The sequence below is a fragment of the Vitis riparia genome, chromosome 7 (assembly GCF_004353265.1).
Source record: "Vitis riparia cultivar Riparia Gloire de Montpellier isolate 1030 chromosome 7, EGFV_Vit.rip_1.0, whole genome shotgun sequence".
NCBI classification, from domain to species: domain Eukaryota; kingdom Viridiplantae; phylum Streptophyta; class Magnoliopsida; order Vitales; family Vitaceae; genus Vitis; species Vitis riparia.
Genome location: NC_048437.1, coordinates 29161451 through 29186222, shown reverse-complemented (window position 1 = coordinate 29186222; position 24772 = coordinate 29161451). Strand labels below are relative to the sequence as shown.

Sequence of the window (24772 nt, the reverse complement as noted above, 5' to 3'; positions counted from 1 at the left end):
TAAAAGCTCGACAAATTAATATTTGATAAATTAATAATTTTATTCAAATAATATTTTTTTCTTATTCCACTTGGGTCTGTATACTAAATTAATAATATCGTTAAATAAGGAAGTCCATAAAAAATACCAAATAAAACCTCGTAATACAGTAATACAATATGAATAACTTTTTATAATTTTTACTCATACTTGAAACCTCTTTATACCTTATTAGTTTTTTGATATCATATCTCTTCCTTTTAGAAGTTCTTTTATTTTCTACCATTTACAACAGTCTTTTTTTTTTTTTTGGAGTCTCTAAATTTCTATATATGTACTAACTTAATGGTGATATCCATTGATTTTGGATTTATAAACCATATATGTGTATATATATATATATTATTCTAAATTAATAAATATTCATTTATTTATAAATTAATAAATTATTCATTTATCAATAAATAAATAATTTTGCTAAGATAATAATTTCTCTAATTTATTTTTTTATGTGCTTTACTTATTATTAATTTATATTTCATTGAACTTTTAAATATTTTTAAAATAATTATTATCTTATGCATTTAACAAAGTTATTAATTCAGTACACTAACTTGAGTTGAGACTAAAAAATTTTATTATTTAAATGATGTTATTAATTTATTGAGATTTTACTATATCTTATTTATTTATTTAATGTTAACTTATAGTAATTTTTTTATTTATACAATCTTGATATATAAAACTACCCAAAGAGAAATAAGTACCGGTATTCCCTAAATTAATCATAAATTATATTTTTTATCACTAATTTTTAGTTTGTCACTTCAGATTAATTCTTTAATTAATGAGAGCAAACAATATCATGCAATAAATAAAATTGGTTGCTCGTAATGAACAAGGTATAATGAGAAAAATCTACCTACCAACATATTAGGTGTAATATATGAAAAAGATATATAATTTTATCTGATTAGATGTACTTATTTTCCTAAAATCTTATGCCATCAACACTTGTACTCCATTTTCATGTCTTTGACATGCAATACTTTGTAATACTCCTAGTGAATCCCTCAAAGTACTCTTATCCAAATTTCATAGATTTTATATTGCCAACCTCGATTTCTTTTTCCACTTCCTTAATGAAACACTTCTTTATATTCCTTAGTAGATTTCTCAAAATTTTTACTAGAGTTTTATAATGAGATCTCTAACTAGATATATCTAATCCCTAGGATCTTATATCGTCAATACATATACTCACTTTTCGTGTTATCAAAGTAACAATTCTTGTACTTCTTAGTGAATCACTCAAAGCTTTTATAAAAGTTTTATGAGTTTTATATTTCCAACACATACTCATTTTTTATACCTCGACATAATACTTATACTTTTTTTTTTTCAATGTCCCCAATGTAGGACTTCCTTATGTTTTTTAGTGAATTTCTTGAAACCGAAGATTTATTGTAAGATTTTGACCTTATTTCTGACATTGGTTGATACCAAATGTACTTTCAAGACAAATCCTCAAATGTTCGAGAATTAGAGAATTGAGTTTTTCATCGACGACGATACTTTTTTAGGATTCATGAAAGTTTATAACTTTTTAATAAAACATTGTTGTTTATATTTGTAAAACCATATTATTTAATTATGAAGGTTTTTTACATTTTTAAATCAATCAAACACATAAACATAATTTTAAATCTCACTAAACATAGTATTTAATTACGAAGAATTTGTTCATTTTAAAACATTTCAAAACTATTTTTTAAATCAAACACCAATTTTGGAGATAACCATACTTTAAAATTTTACCAAAAACAATATTCAATATTATAATGCAGTAGAGATCAAATTAAGAAATACAAGGTAATTTTAACTCTAATTTTTTTTTCTATTAATCATTCCAAAAGCTTTAACAATCATAAATGCATACCCCCTTTGAATTTTATGACTTTGAATTTACCTGAATTCAAATACGATGAAATTTGAAGTTATCATCAAATAGATAAAAACCAAAAAAAAGAAGTTGTATCAAATTAACAACAAATATAATAAAATTATCGGTTAAACAAAACACACTAACATATAGCTTTTCTTCCAAATTTTTAACCTTATTTTCTCATTTTTCTTACATTTTCCACTCTTTTTTTTTTTTTTTTCACTTTCCTCAACATTTTCAATATGTAAATAGAGCCAAAAATTGACAATGATTTTTCTAATTTTTAATTCGTTTCACTATTTCCATTTATAGTCTACCATGCTACCTAAAAAGAATAATATTATTTGTGAAAAATTATATATATATTTGCATGTCATTTAAAAATCAAATAAGATTGGGATCCCTAACCACAACTGAAAGGTACCCCTTATGCCTTATGCCATGTTACAAGCAAATAACTTAGGAAAATTTGTATTAGAATAATTATAATTATAAAACACATTATTGTATAAAAGCAATATCTCTCTCTATGTTCAAAAAAGGGTCTACCTGGGTGACCAGAGTTGACTAAGGGTCCACTTGGGTGACAGAAGTTGACTTAATATCTCATATGTCATTTTTAGTAGATTTGCTTTCCTAAAATTAGTTTTATTTTAATTTTTGTAATAATTGTTGAGTTTCTAAATAAAGTAATATTATCAATTATTAGACGTTGCAAAAATCAGAATTAGCAAAGTACAGGGCCCACTAGGCATCTCATTTTCTCACTTTTTAATGCCTGATTTTTATGATATCAATTTTGGAAGGTTTTATTTTGTCTCTTTTATTCTCCTAAAAATAAAAATTCAAATAAAAAATAGAATTAACGTGATTATCAATTTTTACAAATTGATTTAGAACCTGTTTAGTAGCAATTTTAGAAACATTTTTAATATTTTTAATACTTGAAAATTTTTATCATTCAAACATTACAAATACTAAAAACGCTTTTTAGAATCACTCCATAACACACTTTTAATATATCTTTTTTGTTTTGTCCATTCATTGTGCTTCTTTCCTCCAATTTTTCTTCTCATGCTTTTTTTTTTTTTTTTTTTTAATTTCTCCCTATATTTAATAATAATAAAACTTTCATTTCTCTCATTCTAATTTTTTTTTTAAAAGGAAAAGATGTTTAATATGTTCATAAAAATTTTAATTTCATTATATTAAATTTTAAATTGTGAAGTGTTTATTTTAATTATTAGGTTTTTAATTTTCATTTTTGATATAATATTATGATTCACCTTATTTTCATTCATTTCAACTCCCATGTTCGTATAACAATCACATCATAAATTTGAAACAGCAAGAAAGAGAAAGAGAGAAAGGGGTGAGACCCCGTCACAACATACTGTATCACAATTCACAAGTTCCAAATATTATTGGACATGGCAATGTGGATGGAATGCACCAACAGGGTCAAGTGGGTATCAATGTTCACAGAAGAAAATGTGGCAAAAAGATTGATTTCAAAGAAGAAAATGTGGAAGCTTTGGAGCCAATGAAACCTAATCTTAAGCCATAATTATGAACAGCCCTTGTATTGTAAACATCAAACCAACCAACCCAAAGGCAAATATTAGATGGGATTGAACAAAATCCAAGTGGCCCTTAAGCTGATTTTCCTCTTGGAGACTAATTATGGTGAAATGATTGAATTATCAGTAGGAGGGTTTGTTATTACTCTCTCCAACATTGAAATTTGGATGACGAAATGATACATACAGAGCTTGAGTTGATGTCTTCTCCTTCCCTTTCTCCCTCCAATTATTTTTAATGTAATCTGAATGTGCCACTGGTGATGGATTGTATGGTAGATATATTTCTGAGGCCTCTAATGACGTAGACTGATAGTATGGTATATGGTGTGGCTGCAAAGGTATAGAGGGATCTGAAGCAAAGATTTGGGAAGCCACTGGGATTGTGAGGAAACTTGGCCCATGTGAAATGGTGAAGGGTTGTTTTGTTTTTTCAAAATCCTCTGCAGTCTGTTTGTTAATTTCTACTGTCATTTGGGTTCTTGAAAATTGGATTGGACTCATGCCTCAGCACCCAAAAAGTCTCCTTGTGACTTGTATTTGTCTTGTTTCTCTAGTCATGGGCCTTTAATTTCCTTAAAAAAGAAAGAAAGTGAATTATGAGTCAAGTTTTTATTTTTTCAAACTCATTTTTTAAATCGAGACTTTTGAAAGGAAAAGTTAATGGTTTGTTTGGTGACTGTTTTCAAAATTTTTTTAATTTTTTTTTTTAAAAAATGAAAACAAGTTTAATGATCAAAAAAACAATTTAGTGGGGTTTATTTGGTAACATTTTTTGAAAACAATTTTTTATTTTCTAGAGAAAAAAAACAAAAAAACGACAACCAAAAAATGGAAGATTATTTTCTATTTTTAAAAATAAAAAATAGAATATTTTTTAAGAGATGTTTTAAAAAATAATTATATAAATATAAAAAATGATAAAAAAAATAATATATATATAAATTATTTTTAAAATAAATTTGAAAATATAAAAAATAGACTAAAAATATTTTAAATTTTTAAATAAAGATTTATTTTATAAAACAATAAATATGAAAAGTTATTTTTAAAAATTGTTTTTCAGAATATTTACCTTGGTTTCTCAAGAAAGAATAGAGGGATTTGAGAGGGGTCAGGGAAATCCTACATTCTAGAAATTTATTAAAATATTATTTAAAAAATTATCCTCACCCTTTTCTCATAATTTTTCCCATGATCCCTTTTAATTCTTTTTGCCATTATTATTATGTCCATTCCTCAATTTAATTACTCATAAATTTCTTCCATATTTTCATGGGACTTTCCCCCACTGGGAATTCCCAAAAATCAAACTCTCTCTCTCTCTCTCTCTCCCAATAGCAAATCTCTTATAAAAACCTCTTTACCCTCGTAATTGTTGATCCTTTGAGCAGCTGGAAAGGACTTCTCTCTGAAATATTTTGCCTCCTAGAAAACTGCAAAGTTGACACAGATTTTTGTCTTCGCTCAAGCAGGCAAAACTTATGTCTACATGGATTAATTTTTTCAGTCTAGAATACAGAATTCATAGAAAATTTTCTCCCTGCTTGGGATTTTCACATCTGAGGATAGACACAAACGCTCTAGGCATTTCTCACAGTAAGAGACTCTTTGTCTTTTAGCTTGGACCTTCTCAGTCGATCAAAAATTCACATCCCACTTCACACACATATATACATACTTTATATTACCAAAATTTTACTAATAATTCTTGGGAGTAGCGGAAGAGAAACGTTAAATTTTCCGGCACTTCCGAGGAAGCGAGTCTTGTTTGGATATGGCTATTTATTATTCATTGTAAGCAGCATCGAAGAATGTTAAGTTTTGAAAGCTTGTGAGCGTGAGTCTGATCCCTTAGAATTTTTATCTTCCCACGCTCGTGAGTTCTGAGAACCCAGGTATTGTTGCATGGATTTTTATAAAGCTAGAAGACAGACTCATCCCCCCAAGTCTCCAACCAAAGCTCTCTGCACCTCTGCAACTTATCCTTGCTATTTGTGATCGTCCCTTACTAATCTACCATACTACTTTCTATTCCTGATCAGTCCCACTTTCCTTTCCTTTCCTTTGTTTCTCTACTTCTGTATCTTCTTCCTAGGGTTTTAAATAAAGAAGAAGAACAAAATGAGTGAGAAGGGAAGTGGGGAGCCTCTTTTCTTCATGTTTCGATACATTTTCTTTTAAAAAATAAAAAAATTATATTAAATTTAAAAATTCTTTATAAAATTATTGGTTTATATTATGTTGTTAAGAATTATTTTTAAAAATTATATTTTTAAAAACTATTATATATTTTGTAAAACTTATTATTATTTTTATTTCTAAAGATAGAAAATAACATCCAAATTAAATTAAATAATTTCATATCAAAGAAAAATATAAAATATATCACATTAATCAATCAAACAATATATATATAAAGTGTTCTAAAAATATTTTAAAAAATCAAAAGAATTAAAATCTCAATAGAATTTTTTTCATCATTTTGGTAAATTCTATATCAAAATCTTAATATTTTAAAAGTAATTTTGTAATTTTCTTAATAAAACTTAAATTTGTTTAAATAAATAATATAAATGAGTGATGAAACTTTTTATTCAATAATTATCTATAGTATAATAATTAAGTGTTATTATTAATTCACTATTATTTAATTAAATATAAAAGTTTAAGAAATTTAAATATCTCAAAATGAATGTAAACCTCTATTATAGTTATAAAAGGTAAAAAGTTTTATGTAAATTCTTTTTTTTTTTTTAAATTAATTTATTTCATTGAGGAAATAGAAGATATGTTAGTAATTAAAACCTTAAATTAAATCCTTATTAAAACAAGAATAAAAATTAAAGGTAAATGAAAAGATTAAATTTTTAATTAAATTTGTGATGACAATTTCAAAAATAACTTTCATTACATTAAATAATTAAAACCCTAACTAAATGAAAAAATTAAATTCTCATTTAAGTTTTTTATTAATATGGAAAAGATTAAATTTTGAATTATTTTTTAGGTTTGTGATGACAATTTTAGAAATGGTTTCCTTATATCAAGTAATTAAAACCCTAACTAAATGAAAAAAATTAAATTTTCATTTAAGTTAATTATTAGTATTGAAAATATTAAATTTTAAATTACCTTTTAAGTTGGTGATGACAATTTCATGAAGGATTTTTATTACATTAAATAATTAAAATCTTAACTAAATAAAAAATTAAATTGTCATCTAACTTAATTATTAATATTAAAATATTAAATTTTGAATTACCTTTTAAGTTGAAAAGATTAGATTTTCATTTAAGTTGATTATTAGTATTGAAAATATTAAATTTTAAATTATTTTTTATATTTGTGATGACAATTTTAAGAATGACTTCGGTTAAATAATTAAGAGTTTAATTAAATGAAAATATTAAATTCTCATTTAATTTGATTATTATTATGAAAAATATTAAGTTTTGAATTACCTTTTAGATTTGCAATAACAATTTCAAGAATGACTTATGTTATGTCAAATAATTAAAACCTTAATTAAATGAAAAGATAAATACCTAATATATATATATAATATATATATATATATATACTACGTATAAAAGTATGAGGTGTTTGTAAATTTTTTCATATCAGGAATGTCCATTAATTTACTTTTAAATTTCAAAAATACCCTTAACAATTTATTTATTACAACCTATTAATATTTAACATTACGAAATTTATTATATTACCACACTATTAATATCCATTAACATTATAAATCTCATTCTATTCTAAACCACCTATTAATATTAATTAATGTTATAAAAATTTATATTAAAAGTTTTCAAACTTTTCAATTTTTTCATCCATTAACGTTATAAATTTTGTTCTCTTTAAAATTCTATTAATATTAGTTAATGTTATAAAAAGTTTAAAAGATTTAAATATGTCAAAATGAATGGAAATTAAAAAGTTTTATGTAATTTTTTTTAATTAATTTATTTCACTTAGGAAATGAAGATAAGTTAGTAATTAAAACCTTAAATTAAATCCCTATTAAAACTTTGATGGAATAGAAATTGGAGGCAAATGAAAAAATAAAATTTTCAATTACCTTTTAAATTTGTGATGACAATTTTAATAATAACTTCTTACCTCAAATAATTAAAATTTTGACTAAATAAAAAGATTAAATTCTCATTTAAGTTGATTATTAGTATGAAAAATATTAAATTTTGAATTACTTTTTTAGGTTTGTAATGAAAATTTTCAAAATGGTTTTCAAGTAATTAAAACCCTAACTAAATGAAAAAAATTAAATACCTATTTAAGTTGTTTATTAGTATTGATAATGTTATTTTTGGAAATAAAAAAGTGACAAACACCTATATATATATAAAATGAAGTATGTTAATCCATACTAAGTATAAAAGTATGTTGTGTTTGCCAATTTTTTTCATATCAAGAATGTCCATTAATTTACTTTTAAATTTAAAAAAATACCCTTTAACAATTTATTTATTACAACCTATTAATATTTAATGTTACGGAATTTATTCTATTACCACCCTCTTAATATCCATTAATATTATAAATTTCATTCTTTTATAAACCATCTATTAATATTAATTAATGTTATAAAAATTCATATTAAAAGTTTGAAAACTTTTCAAATATTTCATCCGTTTTAACTTTTATTCTCTTTAAAATTCTATTAATATTAATTAATGTTATAAAATTTTATTATTAAAAGTTTAAAAACTTTTTAAATTTCTTATGACCGTTCCATTTTTCATCTTTTAAGATTTGATTTTTTTCATCTTTTAAAAATTTATCATTAAAAATGTGATTTTTTTTTTTTAAAAAGTTTACCATTCTATTTTTCATATTTTAAGGTTTGAATTTCTCATCCATTAACATTATAAATTTTATTTTCTTTAAAACTCTATTAATATTAACTAATGTTATAAAAAATTATTTGCTTCAAGTCTTTCGACGGGTGTCGTATGACAATGCTATCATTTTGAGAATTTTTTTTAATCCACAAATTTCTTGCTCAATTTAATTCATTTTTATTCTAATTTTTTTTGGAAAAAAAAAAACCCTTTTGGTTAATACTATTCAACCCTGATATTGATTAAATATTTCTTGAAACGCAATTAGAATTATATTTTAGGAGTTTATATGTATTATTTTAAAATAAATTATAGTTGTTAAGATATAGCATATACATATCTCATATATTATAAATTTATTTATTTTAAATTTTTTATTTTTTTATATTACTTCTTTTGCAAAATAAAGACTTTTTATTATAAAATTAAATTTATGGTTAAAAAAATAACTAATATATCTATATATGTTATTTTTGTTATTGAATAATATAATATGACAAATTTATTTATAAAATTTAAATATTTTAATCATGAATATTGTTAAAAGTAAGAGATTTTATTTTTTAAAATAGAAAATATTGAAATACAATATAATTTTTATTTAAACATTGGAAAAATAATCTATATTTCATGTTATTTTTTATTCATTTTATAAACTAAATATACATATAACATAATATAATACATTTCATTGGATATATTACTTTAAGATACGATGTCTATTAGATATAATATTTAAGGATATCATATTTCATTGAAAATCATATTTTAAGATATGCATTTTCTATCCAACAAATTATAACTTATTTTATCCCGTCAATCAAATGTAACTTAAAGGATTAATTATAATACATTAATGTACTTTTTTAATACTTCTGGAAAAAACACTACAATACATTAGTGTGCCTTTTTTGTATTTATCGAATATGCATCACCAATTAGATAATGTGACGTACACATTTATAAGTCTTATTATTTGTATCTAGTCTCGTTTCTTTCTACCTTTATATTTTGATATCATTTGTCTATACGCTTATTCAATGATCTAAATCTTATCATTATATTTTGATCTCATCTATCTATACCTTTATTCAATGATCTAAATCTTATCGTACATAATATTTAGTTATATTTCTTTATACGCTTATATTTTGATTTCATTCATTTATACTTTTATTCAATGATCTAAATCTTAATATTTCTATTTTGATGTAATTCATCCATACCCTTATTCAATGTTCTAAATCTTATCGTATATAGTCTCTAGTCATATTTCTTTGTTACTAGTCTCATTTCTTGTATATTTTTATCTCATGTGTTTATACTTTTATCACATATGTTTATACTTTTATTCAATGATATTAATCTTATCGTACATGTTGAAACGTCCAGGTTTTGGTTCCAAAAGGTTTCATCAATACGTACCTTAGCATTTTCCAATATTTAATTGATGCAGGGGGTCAAGCATGGAGTCGGTGGGGGCTTGTGAATTGAGTCTGTACATATCCAGCTGGTTTGTCTAGGCCACACAGAGTCTGCGAAGGCCTTCACCCACAAGCCAGAGCTCATCACCCTCAAGCATGGAGTCGGTGGGGGCTTGTGAATTGAGTCTGTACATATCCAGTTGGTTTGTCTCGGCCACACAGTCTGCGATGGCCCTTCACTCACAAGCCATAATTAAATAGTCAGAGCTCATCACCCTCACAACCTTTGTCTTCTCTGCTCTCTGTCCACCTCGGTAAAGACCATTCTTCACCAACCTTGCCGCAATTTTGTTAAAAAGAGAATGACGCCTAAGCCCAGAAGCAGTCTACTCTATAAAAGTCAAAAGTCTAATTAATACGCAATCTAATGATAAGATTTGAATGACATAAAGTATTAATGTTAAGTTCAGCATCTATCTTCATTATGCCTCGCTTGATGCATTTGTTGTACATGAAAGTCAATAAATTAATCTATTTGAAGTCTCCACTCAAGGAATAAGTGAAGTCTAAAGCTCACATTAATTTATTTGAATTATTCACTCAAAAAAATCAGCGATCTCTCTTTATGTATATTTATATAGGATATATAACGTAAGTTAGGTAAATTTGTAATAATTTAGGTTAAAAAATATATCTCTTTCTCTTAGTGAAGTCCACAACTCCAATTAATCATTTGAATTCTTCACTCAAGAAATTAGTGATATCTTTTTTTTTTTCTCTCTCTATCTATATATATTGGAATACACTATGTAAATTAGATAAACTTGTAATAATTTAGGTTAGAAAATATCTCTCTTTCTCTGAAATGAGTGACATCGAAAAATCAAATTAATCTATTTGAATTCATCACTTAAGTCTCTATCTGAAATGAGTGATGTCTATTTGAATTCTTCACTCAAGTCTCTCTTTGAAATGAGTGATGTCGGAAGCTCAAATATATTTGAATTCTTCACTCGAGATATTAGTGATCTCTCTCTCTCTATATGTGTATATATATATATATATTGGGATATACCATGTAAGTTAGGTAAACTTGCAACAATTTAGGTTAGAAAATATCTCTCTCTCTATTTATATATATATATATTGAGATATACTATGTAAGTTAGGTAAAGTTGTAATAATTTAGGTTAGAAAATATCTCTCTCTCTCTCTCTTTGAAATGAGTGACGTTAAAAACTCAAATTAATCTGTTTGAATTCTTCACTCAATAAATTAGTGATCTCTCTATCTATATATAGGGATATACTATATAAGTTAGGTAAACTTGTAATAATTTAGGTTCCAATATATATATGTAGAAAATAATTTTTAGACATAAGTAATTTATGTTTTGGAAAGTGTTTCTAAGTGCAAATATAAAAGAAGTCTTTGGTTGGCATGCATGTCCAATCATAATGGGAGTTAGAAAAGTGATTTTCATGGGTTTTTTTTTAATAATTTATTCAAATTTCAAAAAAATTTAGAGAACAAGGAATTATGTAATGACATTCCTAATTAATATTATAAGTTTTGTAAATCATACAAACACGAATGTTAACTTCTTTTGTTTTTTGTTTCTTTTTTTTTAAACAATTTAGAATAAAATATATTTGATTCAAATACACATGTACATAGTAATAATTCCCTTACTTCGTATGAAGATGAGAGCTTGTGTGACTCAATATACTTGCTTAGTCTCACCTTAACGTGTAATAGTTGAAAGATAAAGTTTCATAGACTTTAGTTAGGTTGACTTATAATAGTTGAGAGTTTCATAGATTCATTATATAATAATTTTTTGAGGCATTGCTCTCGTTGCAAGGGTTTAAGAATGTCCTACTATACCTATTTAGTGAGTATCATAATATAGGAATTAGTACTAATTATTGAATTATTTCAACGATTGTAACATATAGGATATTCCGTTTTGCATACCGTTAACTCCATGATTAGATTTATGAGCATGACTTTGGAAGAGTCATGAGGAAAAACTCTTATACATAACTCAATTTTCTTTGTCAATTGAATGGTACACTAATATTGTGAATTTTTTTTTTTCTCTCTAATAAACATTTTTTTATTTGTCTTTTTATTGTATTAGGATGTAATTGGGGCATATTGAACCCACCTAGTCAAATGAATCAAAACATTCAAAATGATTAACTATACGTTGTTCTATTGCCTAATTAGATAAGATAAATCTACCTTTAAACTAAAATGATTATAATGTTATTGAAATGTGTACTTCCTGATCCCTATTGCCTAATTAGATGAGATAACTCTACGTCTAAATTAAAATGATTATATACTGGTATTGAAATATTAGGTAAGATAGATCTATTACGTCCATATGTGCTAAGACCATGTAATAGCTAATGAGGAATTAATAATTTTATCTGTCACAACCATTAAAGATTGATGACGGTGGAAAAGAAAAAAAAAAGAAAAAAGGAAAAAAAACACTTTGCCTCCAACACCCACTCCAAATAAAATAAAGAGAAGTATATATCTATAATTTTTTTCCATTATGTAAATATTTTTACTTAAATAACTTATTATTATTTGTTAGGTTGTCACCATCTATTAGGTTGGGCATTACAAATAAAATATTTAATTTTTATGGTTTTTTCACTTGGTCTTTTGTATTGTCTCTCCATTTAAGAACAAGGATTAAGCTAGGATATAAAAATTTGGACATCTTGAAAATGGAATATATTGGATTTTGTCTCTTAGGAAAATGCTAGAGTATTTATGTATGGGGATCTTGCGAATTAGATGCCTTCTACCTACGTTTATGGGAGCTTTTGTCTTCAAAGATAGATTAGGTTTAGTAAGAGTGATCATCTTATATATGATTGAGTTAGGCGAGGCTCAAGTTCTCTTGATTTGGGTTTAGGATGACTTGGACTGCCCATATCAGGTTTAGGTAGACCAGTAGGGTGGTCTTGAAATTTAACTCTTAATCGAAACTTAGCTTTAAATCCAAGAAGTTAACAAAGATGATTATGTTTATCAAGGAGAAAAATACACAAAGCCTTGGAGCCCTTGGAATTTAATGATTCTACAATTACACCTAATGAACCCATATAGTCATTGAGCTAAATGGGCTGCACACCAACCTGTATCTGTGTATCATATTATTGGGCTACATGCAGCCTTTTGTTTGGTGGGCTTGGGTTGAGTGTTTCAGGCCCATTTTCAGTGTGATTCAATCTTAGGTATGGTATGAAAAGCTTTGCTTATAAGATAGGAATGTAAATGGGCCTTGTGGCTGGGCTTCGACTAGGGTGTATCCAATCTCTTGGTCCAACTCGGCCCAAAAGTCCAACAATTTGATAAATATAAATACAAGGGTTAAGTTGGTGGTTATATGCCTTTTACTCATTGAAGAGTTTTAAATCCTATGCAAGTTACATAATTATAAGAATTTGTTTTGGGCTTCAATTCTTGGGCTGGGCTTTTCCTTGAACCTGGCCATCAAAGTCCAATAACTAAATTAAGACCCTCTTATCATTTCATACACCCAAGAGTTGGGTGAGCCACAACCATAATCTCAAGGGTAAGACATAATTATAGTATCAAACTTTAACCATCAAATTGCCGCTTTAAAGAATTAGTCGATTTTCTAATTGAATCAAACTAAACTGATGTAGGCTAATCCAATTGATTATAATCCATGAATTGAACCGAGTCGATCAAGATGGGTTGTGATGGGTGTCATCCATCTCGAATTTGCCCCGTTGTCATATGTATTCACAATAAGAAATTGCCACCAAACTCCCTCCTCTATGTGGGCCTAAACAAACCCAAGTCACACTCGCTCCTCAATGTCCTCATCAAGCCCAATAAATAACCACCAATCTCACGTGCATAGCACGTGCCCAATCACACACAACCTCATTTTAACCGCCACCTACCAAAGAAGAACAACAAGAAGCACCATGGTTTCTCTGAGGTTCCCATTCTCGTTTTCTCAGCCCCCAAATCCCCGCCACCGGTCCTCCAATTCCTTCTCTGCGGCCGCCACGGCATTTTCCGTAGCTGCCGCCTCTGGCGCCGCTGTTGCCGCCGCTGTCGCAGTCTCCCAGAACCCCATAAACCCATTTCTCCAAAACGCATTCAACTTCTTTTCCAATCACCACTCCTCCCCCTTTTGGGCCTCTCTCTCCATAGCTGACAATCCTTCTTCAGTCTCCGAATCCAAAACTGGGGTTTTGTTTCCCTCGATTTTGAACGATTCTCGGCAGCTTCTCGGAACTGGGTTGCGGAAAAAGAGTGTGTTGGGACTGAAGAACATCGATGTCTACGCATTTGGTACCGCTTTCCTTTACTACCATCTGAAATCTATCCAATTTTTTTCTTCAATTTTGTGTTGCATTACTTGGGTTTAGTTGCATTTTCTGCATAATCCAGAACAAATTTAGTATCTAACAGAAGCAGCTATTGTACGACTTGTCTTAACCGCATTGTGAATTTTTAAGCATTGGGAGAAAATTTTGGTCGTATAGTTGAGGAGGAATGCTTTCATTGTGAATTTATTGATAGTCCTAGAACCATATTTGGAATTCGTAAGATTGGATTCTTTTTAATGTTTGATACTCTTTATGGTTAGTCTGGTGAACTGTTGTCAAAATCATTGAATTTTTGCTTTTGGTAAGAATATCTGAGTTTTTGTTGAATAGAAATGGCTCTGATGATAAAAATGTTACCTGGTACCATAAGCAGCTTAGTAACTGTTAATACTGAAGTTCCAATCTAATGGTTCAGTTTCCTTTCCATGCTTTAATAACTGTATGTCATATGTCATAGGCTTAGTGTGTGCTGCTCTTGGTTCTCGATAATTAGTATGTGGATGTTTGTAAAAGTGATGCATTTCTCAATTGTGTGATGTGCTTTTTAGAATTTGGAATTTCTTCTCCCTTGTGATGCCATGAACGTGATGTGAGGGCTCCGAAGGTAATGCTGAAACTGAAAAGGGAAACATCAACACTATTCGGGTCATCAGTGCAAAGACTGATACAGACATTGTCTCAGAAATTATGATATTAAGTAGGAACCGACTTCATGTGTTTAATTTGGATGGGTTCATCTTTTTGTTTTAGTCCATGGCATTAGAATGGAGAAAAAAAAGATGCTCAAAGTAAATCCTTGTTATAAATCTATCCCATGGTATGATCTTGAAATACATAAAAAAAGATTTATGAATTATACTTAAAAAATTTATACCTTTGTGTGAATTGGAAAATAAGGAATTTGGATATTATGAGCTGAAAGCTTGAATATACTAATTTATGTTAAGTAAAAACCAACAGGGCCACTTCTGCCACAAGGTATGTTCAACATGATTCAGTTTGTCTGAAGTATTCAACTTAATTTTGGGTTACATTTTGTGGTCTATTTCCAATTGAGTTTATCAAATTTCCTAAAGAACCATGTATCATTATCCTACATAACCAAGTTCTTTGACATGGAACATGTCCTAAGTCCACTATGACAAACACTTCTTTTTGGACCTCTTGTTCAATTACATTAACTCATTTATTTTCGGCACCCTCAAGACTATAATAATTTTTGCAAGTACCCCAATGTTGCAAGATTACATAGCCGGTGGTATCTGCACAATGTTATGGTTTATAAAAGCATTATGATACTATCACTATGAAACACAGGCTCAATGTTAGTCTGCAAATGTTTCCATTGTAACATCATTTGCCATCCACAGGTGTTTATGCTGATGATGGTGACTTAAAAAGATTGCTGAGTGAAAAATATGGAAAATTATCCTTTTCTGAAAGGAAGGATCTCAGTAAAGACCTTATGGAAGCTGATATATGCATGACTGTTAGACTTCAAATAGTCTACAGCAGATTGAGCATTCGTTCTGTCCGTAATGCTTTTGAAGAATCTGTAGGCAGCAGACTCCAAAAGCTTGGAGGATCAGATAACAAAGAATTGCTTCATAGGTAAATTATCTTGACATCTAATATTCCTATCATTTCTTTTTAAGTATCAACTGAATTAATGGTTATTGATTTGAATCATGAAGAGCTTTTGGATTTGGAGGGGAGTTTCATGTTGGATATTCTGGTGTCCATTTTTTGTCTGTCTGTTTTCCCGTAAATGACTGCATTCTGTTTTGCAATTTGTGTAGGTTGCATTTTTTTATTTTATATATTTTGTATGTATGGTCGATTGCATATTTTTGTTGTACTTGCATCTTATTCTTATCAGTCCTCCACTAGTTCCTTACTATGTCTTCATTATTCCAGTTCTGTTCTTGAAGTATCAGCTGGTGTGCTTTTTCAGTAGAATCATAAGAATCATTATTTGGATTTTGTGATGGATCATTGTTGAAGAAAATCAGATTGTGATAGATCATGTCTCAATTTATAAGAGAAATGTCACATGTTTTCTATTTCTCTTTTAGCCTAACAGCCAATTCTGTTGCAGGTTCACTTCCCAGTTTAAAGATGAATATAAAATACCCAAGGGATCTGTGATAGATCTATCAAGGGAACGGGGACATGTGCTCCGCACAACAAGTAAGACGTGGTTATCTTTTGTGTTAATCTTTTTAATTTCCAAAATTATTTGTCAAAAAACTATTTTATTTTCTTTTATTTTGCTTAATTGTTCAACTCTCATTTGCATTTAAATGGTAATCCATGTGAAGAACAACTGTAGTTGATTTGAACCAGATGACCCAACAAAAGATTTAAAACAAGGCACAGTGGGCACACTATGACATTATTGTCCATGATTTTTTCAGCTTTCTTAAAATCACATAGGTGGGAATTATTCTTGTTCTATTTTCACCTAATTTGATTGCAAGAATTCATCATTTGAAATGATATGATCATTACTAAAATCACCAGACGATACAAAGTAGATGTGTAGCGAAATGGACTTTGGAATTATATCATGGGGCTTAAAAAGGAGAAGATGAATGGTTAATGGTCTAAAGGAGTTTCCGATTGTGGATTAAGATTCTCAAATCCTCACTCTTCAGTGTGGATGGTACTACTAAGGTACATTCAAAAGCATTGTGAAGAATTTCTGAATTCCTTTATTGATTTTTAGGTACACACCATACACATATATATACACAAATGACTGAATAAGAAAATATCAATCTAGCTTGATTCTCTCCTAAAATTAGGAAACTGAATCATCCTAAATGATCTCTCCTTTTTTATTCCTAAAATACTTTCCTAAATTAAACACCCTAACTTTGAATGCCAAATTTCAACACTCCCCCTCAAGCTGGAGAATATACATATCATATAATCCCAGCTTGCAAGTTAAGTCTTCGAAGTTAGGCCTAGGTAAAGCTTTGGTGAGGATGTCTGCGGTTTGGTGCTTGGTAGGAACATAGTTCAATTTAACCGTCTCACTAGTCACCTTCTCTGTGATGAAGTGTCTGTCAATCTCAACGCGCTTGGTCCTGTCATGATGTACGGGGTTCTTCGCTATGCTTATAGCTGCCTGATTATCACACATCATTAGAATTGGAGATGAACTCGTTTGTCCCAGTTCACTAAGAACCCTTTTTATCCAAATCCCTTCACAGATTCCCTGTGCAAGAGCTCTATACTCAGCTTCTGCACTACTTCTGGCTACAACTGATTGCTTCTTACTCCTCCAGGTAACAAGATTTCCCTAGACAAAAGAACAATATTCAGAAGTGGACCTCCTGTCAATGATGTTTCTTGTCCAATCCGCATCTGAGTATACTTCAATGTCACGGTTCTCTGTCTTTCTGAAGAATAGACCTTTCCCTGGTGTCATTTTTAAATATCTAAGAATCCTGTAGACTGCTTCCATGTGTTCCTTAGTGGGGCTGTGCATGAATTGACTTACAGCACTCACTGCAAAGCCAATATCTGACCGAGTGTGTGAGAGATAAATCAAGCATCCGACGAGCCGCTGATATCTCCCCCTGTCTACCGGTGTACTTTCTTTCTCGATACCAAGTTTCTTCTGACTATCCATAGGAGTATCAATTGGTTTGCATCCAAACATACCGGTCTCCTTAAGAAGATCGAGTATGTATTTTCTTTGAGAGACTACAATTCTCTTCCTTGATCTAGCCATTTCCATACCAAGTAAATATTTCAAATTTCCAAGGTCTTTAACTTCAAACTCTTCTGACAAATACTTCTTCAAATTCTGTAATTCCTCCATATCATTCCCAGATAGAATAATATCATCAACATAGACTATCAATATGGTCATTTTCCCAGCATGAGACTTCTTGACAAATAGAGTATGATTAGCCTGACCTTGTTTGTAGCCCAGCTTCAGGACTGCTTTTGTGAATCTATCAAATCAGGCTCGGGGAGATTGTTTAAGGCCGTACAAGGATTTTTGGAGTTTGCAAACCTGATTCTTTGCCATACTTCCTTCGAAACCAGGTGGTATTTCCATGTAGACTTCCTCTTCTAGGTCACTATTTAAAAACGCATTTTTTATGTCCAGTTGTTGCAAGCACCAATCTTGATTGACAGCTAATGAGAGAAGAATCCTGATAGTGTTCAGTTTTGCAACATGAGCAAAAGTCTCCTGGTAGTCTATCCTATAGGATTGTGTAAACCCTCTAGCTACCAAACGAGCCTTGAATCTCTCAACCGATCCATCTGCTTTGTATTTTATGGTGAAAATCCACTTGCACCCCACGGGCCTCTTCCCAACCGGCAAATCTGTGATAGTCCACGTCCCATTCTTCTCAAGTGCATCAATCTCATCTTGTACTGCCTTCTTCCATTCTGAAATTTTTAATGCCTCTTGTATTGTGTTGGGAACCTGAGTATCATCAAGAGAAGTAGCAAATGCTCTGTAAGATGGTGATAGCCCTTCATATGTAACATAATTCCCAATTGGATGATCTGTACATTTCCTAACACCCTTCCTCAATGCAATCGGCAGAGTAGAATCATCAATGCTGGGAATTAACACCTCTCCAGTCCTATCCTCACCTATGTTCTCTTCAGGAAGACTTGAATTGGAGTCAATATATTGGCCACATGTTGACTGTGATCCGTGCTCTAATTCCTGTTTTTTCCTCCTCCTGATGTAAACTTGTAAGTTCTCATTAGCAAGTTGTGGGGCTATAGGTTGAATAGGCATGGGAGACTGGATGGTCATAGGAGAAGGAACATTTGTGTGCTGGGCTGGCTGGACTGATGACGGCATGGGTGTGGACAACTCAGTGGGCGCGAATTGGGAAGGATTTGGTGACTCTGAGTGAAAAGAAGGTACACCCTCAAGAAGAGACTCCCAAACTTGATGTTCATTCATGCTCTCCCCCTGAACATGAGATTTGGGATAGAAGAAGACATGTTCAAAGAAAGAGACGTCCATGGTGGTGTAAAATCTTTTGTTGGTTGGAGAATAGCATTTGTACCCTTTTTGGGTTGGAGAATACCCTAGGAAAATTCACTTATTGGCTCAAGGAGCAAATTTGCTACGATTTTGAGGATACACATGAACGAATGTCGTGTAACCAAATACTTTGAGTGGTAAATCAGAAGAGGCTGCATGGGTGTGAGGAAATTGTTTTAAGAAAAGTTGACGTGGGGATTGAAAGGTAAGCACTCTGGATGGCATACGGTTAATCAAATAAGTAGCTGTGAGAATAGCTTCCCCCAGAAATAGTTTGGAACATTAGAGGAAAACATAAGGCACCGGGCAACCTCCAAGAGATGTCTATTCTTGCGTTCAGCCACCCCATTTTGTTGTGGGGTGTCAACGCAAGAACTTATGTGGATAATGCCGTGATTTTGAAGATAAGTACTGAGACTACTAGTAAAGTATTCCTTTGCATTATCTGACTTGAGGACTTGAATTTTGGAATTGAATTGATTTTGAACCATAAGATTGAAGGTTTGAAAAATGTGTCCGACCTCTGACTTTTCTTTCATAAGGAAAACCCATGTTACCCGTGTATGATCATCAACGAATGTCACAAACCATCGAGTGCCATAAATATTTTTTATCCGGGAGGGACCCCACACATCATTATGTACTAGAGAGAAAACAGTCGAAGGTTTGTATGGGATTTGAGGATATACTGTTCGAGTATGCTTTGCAAACTGACAAATTTCACAGTGATAAGATGCTGGATTTTTATTGATAAATAATTTGGGAAACAATTTTGCAAGGTAAACAAAGCTAGGATGACCAAGGCGATAGTGTAACATTATAATCTCACTATCTTTATTGACCTTAGAATTTGACACAGAATTGAAAGACTCTAACATACTCTGAGACTGTACACAACTTGCTTGAGAGACTTGGTTTGAGAATTGGCCACATGAGAGGAGGTAGAGCCCGGAACACAGTTCAACACTGCCAATCATCTTCCCTGATTTCAAGTCCTGAAAAACACGAGTTTGGATAAAATTTAGTAACACATTGGAGATCACGGGCCAATTTGCTAATGGACAAAAGATTACAATCCAAGTTTGGAACATGGAGGACAGAGTCAAGATATAAGTCTTTAGTAAGTTTTATAGAACCTGTCCCGGCAATTTTTGACTTTGAACCATCAGCAATATGGACTGATGAATGACCATTACTTGGCTTGTAATTTTGAAGAATGACAGCATCTCCTGTCATGTGATCAGAAGCACTTGTGTCCACTATCCACGGCTTCATTCCTCCTCTATTAGCAGTGAAGGCTACACCGGTAGTACTGCCACTGCCAACTTGGCTTAATAGTTTATGTAGCATCTCCATCTGCTCTTTGTTGAATGGACTCGGCTCGGGAACAGATGTGCTCTCAGAGTTGGCAGCCACGTGTGCTCTGCCATCTCTGTCAAATCGTGGCTTTGGTTTCCAATCAGCTGGTTTGCCATGAAGCTTCCAGCAAGTCTCCTTATAATGGCCTGGTTTCTTACAATAATCACACTAAGGCCTATCCCGTTTCTGACGATCTCCACCACTACTATCAAATGACCGAGCAGCAAGGGTAGAGGCATCCAATGTTGGGGCAGGTTGCTCTTTGGATCCCATCATCACTTTCTTTCTACTTTCTTCACGCCTAACCTCTGAAAAAGCCTCCCTGAGACTTGGCAGGGGTTTAATGCCCATGATTCGGCCTCTAACATCATCCAATTCCCTGTTTAGTCCTAGGAAAAACTTGAACAGTCTCTTTTGTTCCACAATTTTCCTGTATGTTGCTGCATCATCAGAACATTTCCATGAGTGAGTCTTGAATAAGTCAAGGTGCTGCCAATACCTTGTGAGTGTGTTGTAATACTGAGTAACTGTCTGCTCTCCTTGGCGGAAGTCATGTAGGGCTGATTCAACCTGAAAAAGTTCTGAAGTATTTTCAGAACTTGAGTAAGTTTCTTTGACTGCATCTCATATGTCCTTTGCAGTCCCAAACAGCAAGAAATTTTCACCTATGTCATTTTTCATGGAATTGATAAGCCATGACATGATCATGCTGTTTTCAATCTTCCACTTCCTGAAACCCGGTTCTGTAGTTTCTGGCATGACTGCTTCTCCAGTGAGGTACTCATCCTTTCCTTTACTGCAAATGAACAGCAATACAGATTGTGACCACTGTAAATAGTTATGGCCATTTAATTTGTGTCCTGTGATGAGAATAGGAGAGGAATCACTGCCACCAAGGTTTGGAATTTCAGATCTGCCCCCTGATTCTGGTGACGTGACGCTGGATACTTGTGATGATGCCATTCTGTATTTTGTCATGGACCGGAAAGGTAGAAGAACACTTCCCAAGGCACGTGCAAGGATTGGAGTTGAGGAAAAATAGCCGTGGATTGGTGGCAGAAACAGGTACGTAGGGTGTCTGGTCTGCGTCAGGCGAGCCTGGAGTAGGAAGCGCGTCGCCGGAAAGTGGCTCACGCGCCCTCACGCGCCGGTGTGTGAGATGCAGTCGCCGGCCGGAAAAACGCGCGTGGATGGTTTTTCTGGCTCCGGTGCTTTAGGAAAAGTTGGAGATCTCCTCCAGGCGCTCCTTGCGGTGTGAAGAAAAAAAAAACTGTCGCCGGAAAAGTCGCCGGCGGTGAATGTTTTCTGACGACGATTCGACCGACCGAAAAGCATTTTCTCCCTTGGCTCTAAGAACAGGGACTGATGACCGGAATGAGAGATGGCCAGAGAGAGAGATGGTCGGATTGAGAGATGGCCAGAGAGATTTGGCCGGAATGAATGATGGCTTGAATAAGAGGTGGCCAGAAGGGATTAGGGTTTCAGAAAACTGGCTCTGATACCATGAAGAATTTCTGAATTCCTTTATTGATTTTTAGGTACACACCATACACATATATATACACAAATGACTGAATAAGAAAATTTCAATCTAGCTTGATTCTCTCCTAAAATTAGGAAACTGAATCATCCTAAATGATCTCTCCTTTTTTATTCCTAAAATACTTTCCTAAATTAAACACCCTAACTTTGAATGTCAAATTTCAACACATTGTACTCTGCAAAATGGACTTTGGAATAACTTGAGCTGTTTATTTATTCAAGATAATGCAACTACCCTGGCTCTTTAAAAGTAACCCATCATGTTTGGTTGAAATGATTGAAATGTCTTGTTATATGTTTTTTCCTTTGCAGTAATAATAATGCAAGAACCTTATATATATTTAACCTTTCCCAAATATATATATATATATTTTTTGTATGTAATCTCTGTAGTTGATGGAAAGGAGGTGGGGAATATCCAGAGCCAACTCCTTTGTCGGTCGATTTTAGATCTATACATTGGTGAGGATCCTTTTGATAGACAAGCCAAAGAAAAAGTTGAGCTCAAGTTGGTGTCTCTTCTTCAAAAGTAGGCAAGTGGCTACAGAAAATATGTGAAAGTACATTTGGAATGTTTATTTCTTGTAAAATTAAACAATTAGTTGAACTGCTTATCATCCTATTGAGATATGCATATTTCAGGGAAGGTGACCAATATGGCTTGTTTCAGTTCCAGGGTCTCACCATGTTGCTTTTTTGTTCTCAAGCCCTGGATTAATTTGTCTGATGTTGATATTATATTTCTTGAATTTCTTTGAGACCAAAAAAACCTGCCTCTTGACTGGGAAAAGGAATTGGAGAACTACAAATTTGAACACTCAAAAGCTCTTTCTGGAAAGAGTTTGAAGGGGTGAGATCCAATCATTTTTAGGCCTCTCTTATCGACTTATTTTTGTTTTAAGTTTTTGCATCATCCCCCCTTTACCACAGGCCCGGAATAACTCAAACTTATACCACCCTTCTGAAATTTAACCATTTTTATTTCTTTAATGCCTCCTCATCAACTTTTAGTAGAAGCTCTTGGCTACCATAAGAAATGTTCTCTTGATCTCGGGGTCAATGCCGTCAGGGGAGTTTTGGAGCAGCAGCTGCACAATTTCATGCATGTCTGATTCCAGTCTAATGCTCACTTAACCGTCTTTTTCAGACTACACTCTCAAAGAGTACTTCTGCAATATGAGAACTAATAATTGGAGGATCACAGCAAGCAGCATAGTAGAATCTCTTGGCCACCATCAGAAATGTTCTCTTGATTTCTTGGTTGATGCCACCAGGGGTGTTTCCCCGCACCAACTGCACAAGTTCTTGCATGTCTGATTCAAATAATTTAAGGCCCACAGTGCTGTCATTTTCGGGTTTATAGCTGCCATTATGTTCCTGAAGAAAACTATTGGAAGAAAGATGAAGTTAGAGACATTAATAAAAGATCCAAAAAAAAATGAAAATTGCCTTAAAAATGCTACACAACTTATGAAGGGAAGCAAATAAGAAAAATAACTCAAAAGATGTATGATGGAATGAGAGGCAAATAGAAATCATATGATTCATCTTGAAGGTAAAATTGTTGAACCTTGTTTAGATGAAATGGACCAAGTTGGTGACAGACTTTGTTGGTGAGGTGTGATAGATGCTTATGCAGAGGATGGTTCAACACTTCTTCTGTAAGTGCATGGCCTGCGCAGAGATTTATGGTAAGTACAAGAAGTTCTGCCTATCCTTGGAAGTAAAAGTAGTAGAAGTTATTGAGTTTTATGTTTAAGAATTATATTATTAAAAATGAAAATAATTACAACATTTGTAAAAAGTTTTAATTAATTAAAAATTTGCTTCTCTTATCGCATTCTTCTTGCTTATAAGTGAGCTTTTTATTCATGTCCTATCTTGAAAAATTCATTTGAACCAATTAAAGCATGCCACATGTCTAATATATGTCTTATGAGCTTCTTCGTGATACAATCAATTGCAAGATGTTACATGTCTTGGTCCATAGTAATAGGATATGTTAAAGACCACTCTTCACTAATATAACAGGTAGCACATCTCACCCTCAATCTCCAATGTACGGAAGGATCTGTTTCTTTCCTACATACCTCCTATGCCATGGTACCACATCGATTATTTAGGCCTAGATGTCTATCTCCATATATATTCCCAAGTTATCTAGATGCCCATGGAACATAGAGTCCATCTAGAGATTAAGGGATCGCTCCACTATTCCTCTTATTGAAGGTACTGATAATATGTATATATGAGAAGGTTTTAAATTGTTCCACTCATGTAACAAGGGAACAAGGGTATGTTTTCTCTAGTATACTTGTTGCCTGATGATGTCTATGCCCCTCTTGAAAGTGTCACTCGTGACATAGCACCTTAATGCTAATACACTTGCTCAAGTCAAGAGTAGGGCCTTGAAAGTTAGAGATGGGCTTGATGCCTCTCGATGATGGAATTTGTCATGACCCAAATTCCGGGCAACCCAAAATTTAGCCCATGACTTCAAGTTAAAGGTTTGACCCTAAGGTTCCTCCCAATCCACGTTGACAGTCAACCAAAATGCTTTGAATTTTATTTTATTTTCTACACATACATCACACTAGAGTTTCCACCAATTAACAATATCTCAATCACTACTCAAAAGCAACAAGATAT

At 31.7% G+C, this 24772-nt stretch overlaps 1 protein-coding gene across 1 annotated transcript; it reads left to right on the top strand.

The window, feature by feature from the left end:
• The first annotated feature begins 13771 nt into the window (after positions 1 to 13771).
• LOC117917631 (fatty-acid-binding protein 1) lies at positions 13772 to 22940 on the top strand. Its single transcript, XM_034833968.1, has 4 exons — positions 13772 to 14155; positions 15564 to 15804; positions 16292 to 16383; positions 22517 to 22940. The coding sequence occupies exons 1-4, from the start codon at positions 13783 to 13785 to the stop codon at positions 22654 to 22656; spliced, it is 846 nt and encodes a 281-aa protein (XP_034689859.1). The 5' UTR covers positions 13772 to 13782; the 3' UTR covers positions 22657 to 22940.
• The last annotated feature ends 1832 nt before the right edge of the window (positions 22941 to 24772 follow it).

Excerpts from the sequence above, each read along its gene's own strand:
- LOC117917631 (XM_034833968.1), top strand. The coding sequence starts at position 13,783 with ATGGTTTCTCTGAGGTTCCCATTCTCGTTTTCTCAGCCCCCAAATCCC. Across the intron at positions 15,805-16,291 it reads AACAAAGAATTGCTTCATAG|GTTCACTTCCCAGTTTAAAG; the intron begins GTAAATTATCTT and ends ATTCTGTTGCAG. Across the intron at positions 16,384-22,516 it reads ACATGTGCTCCGCACAACAA|TTGATGGAAAGGAGGTGGGG; the intron begins GTAAGACGTGGT and ends TAATCTCTGTAG.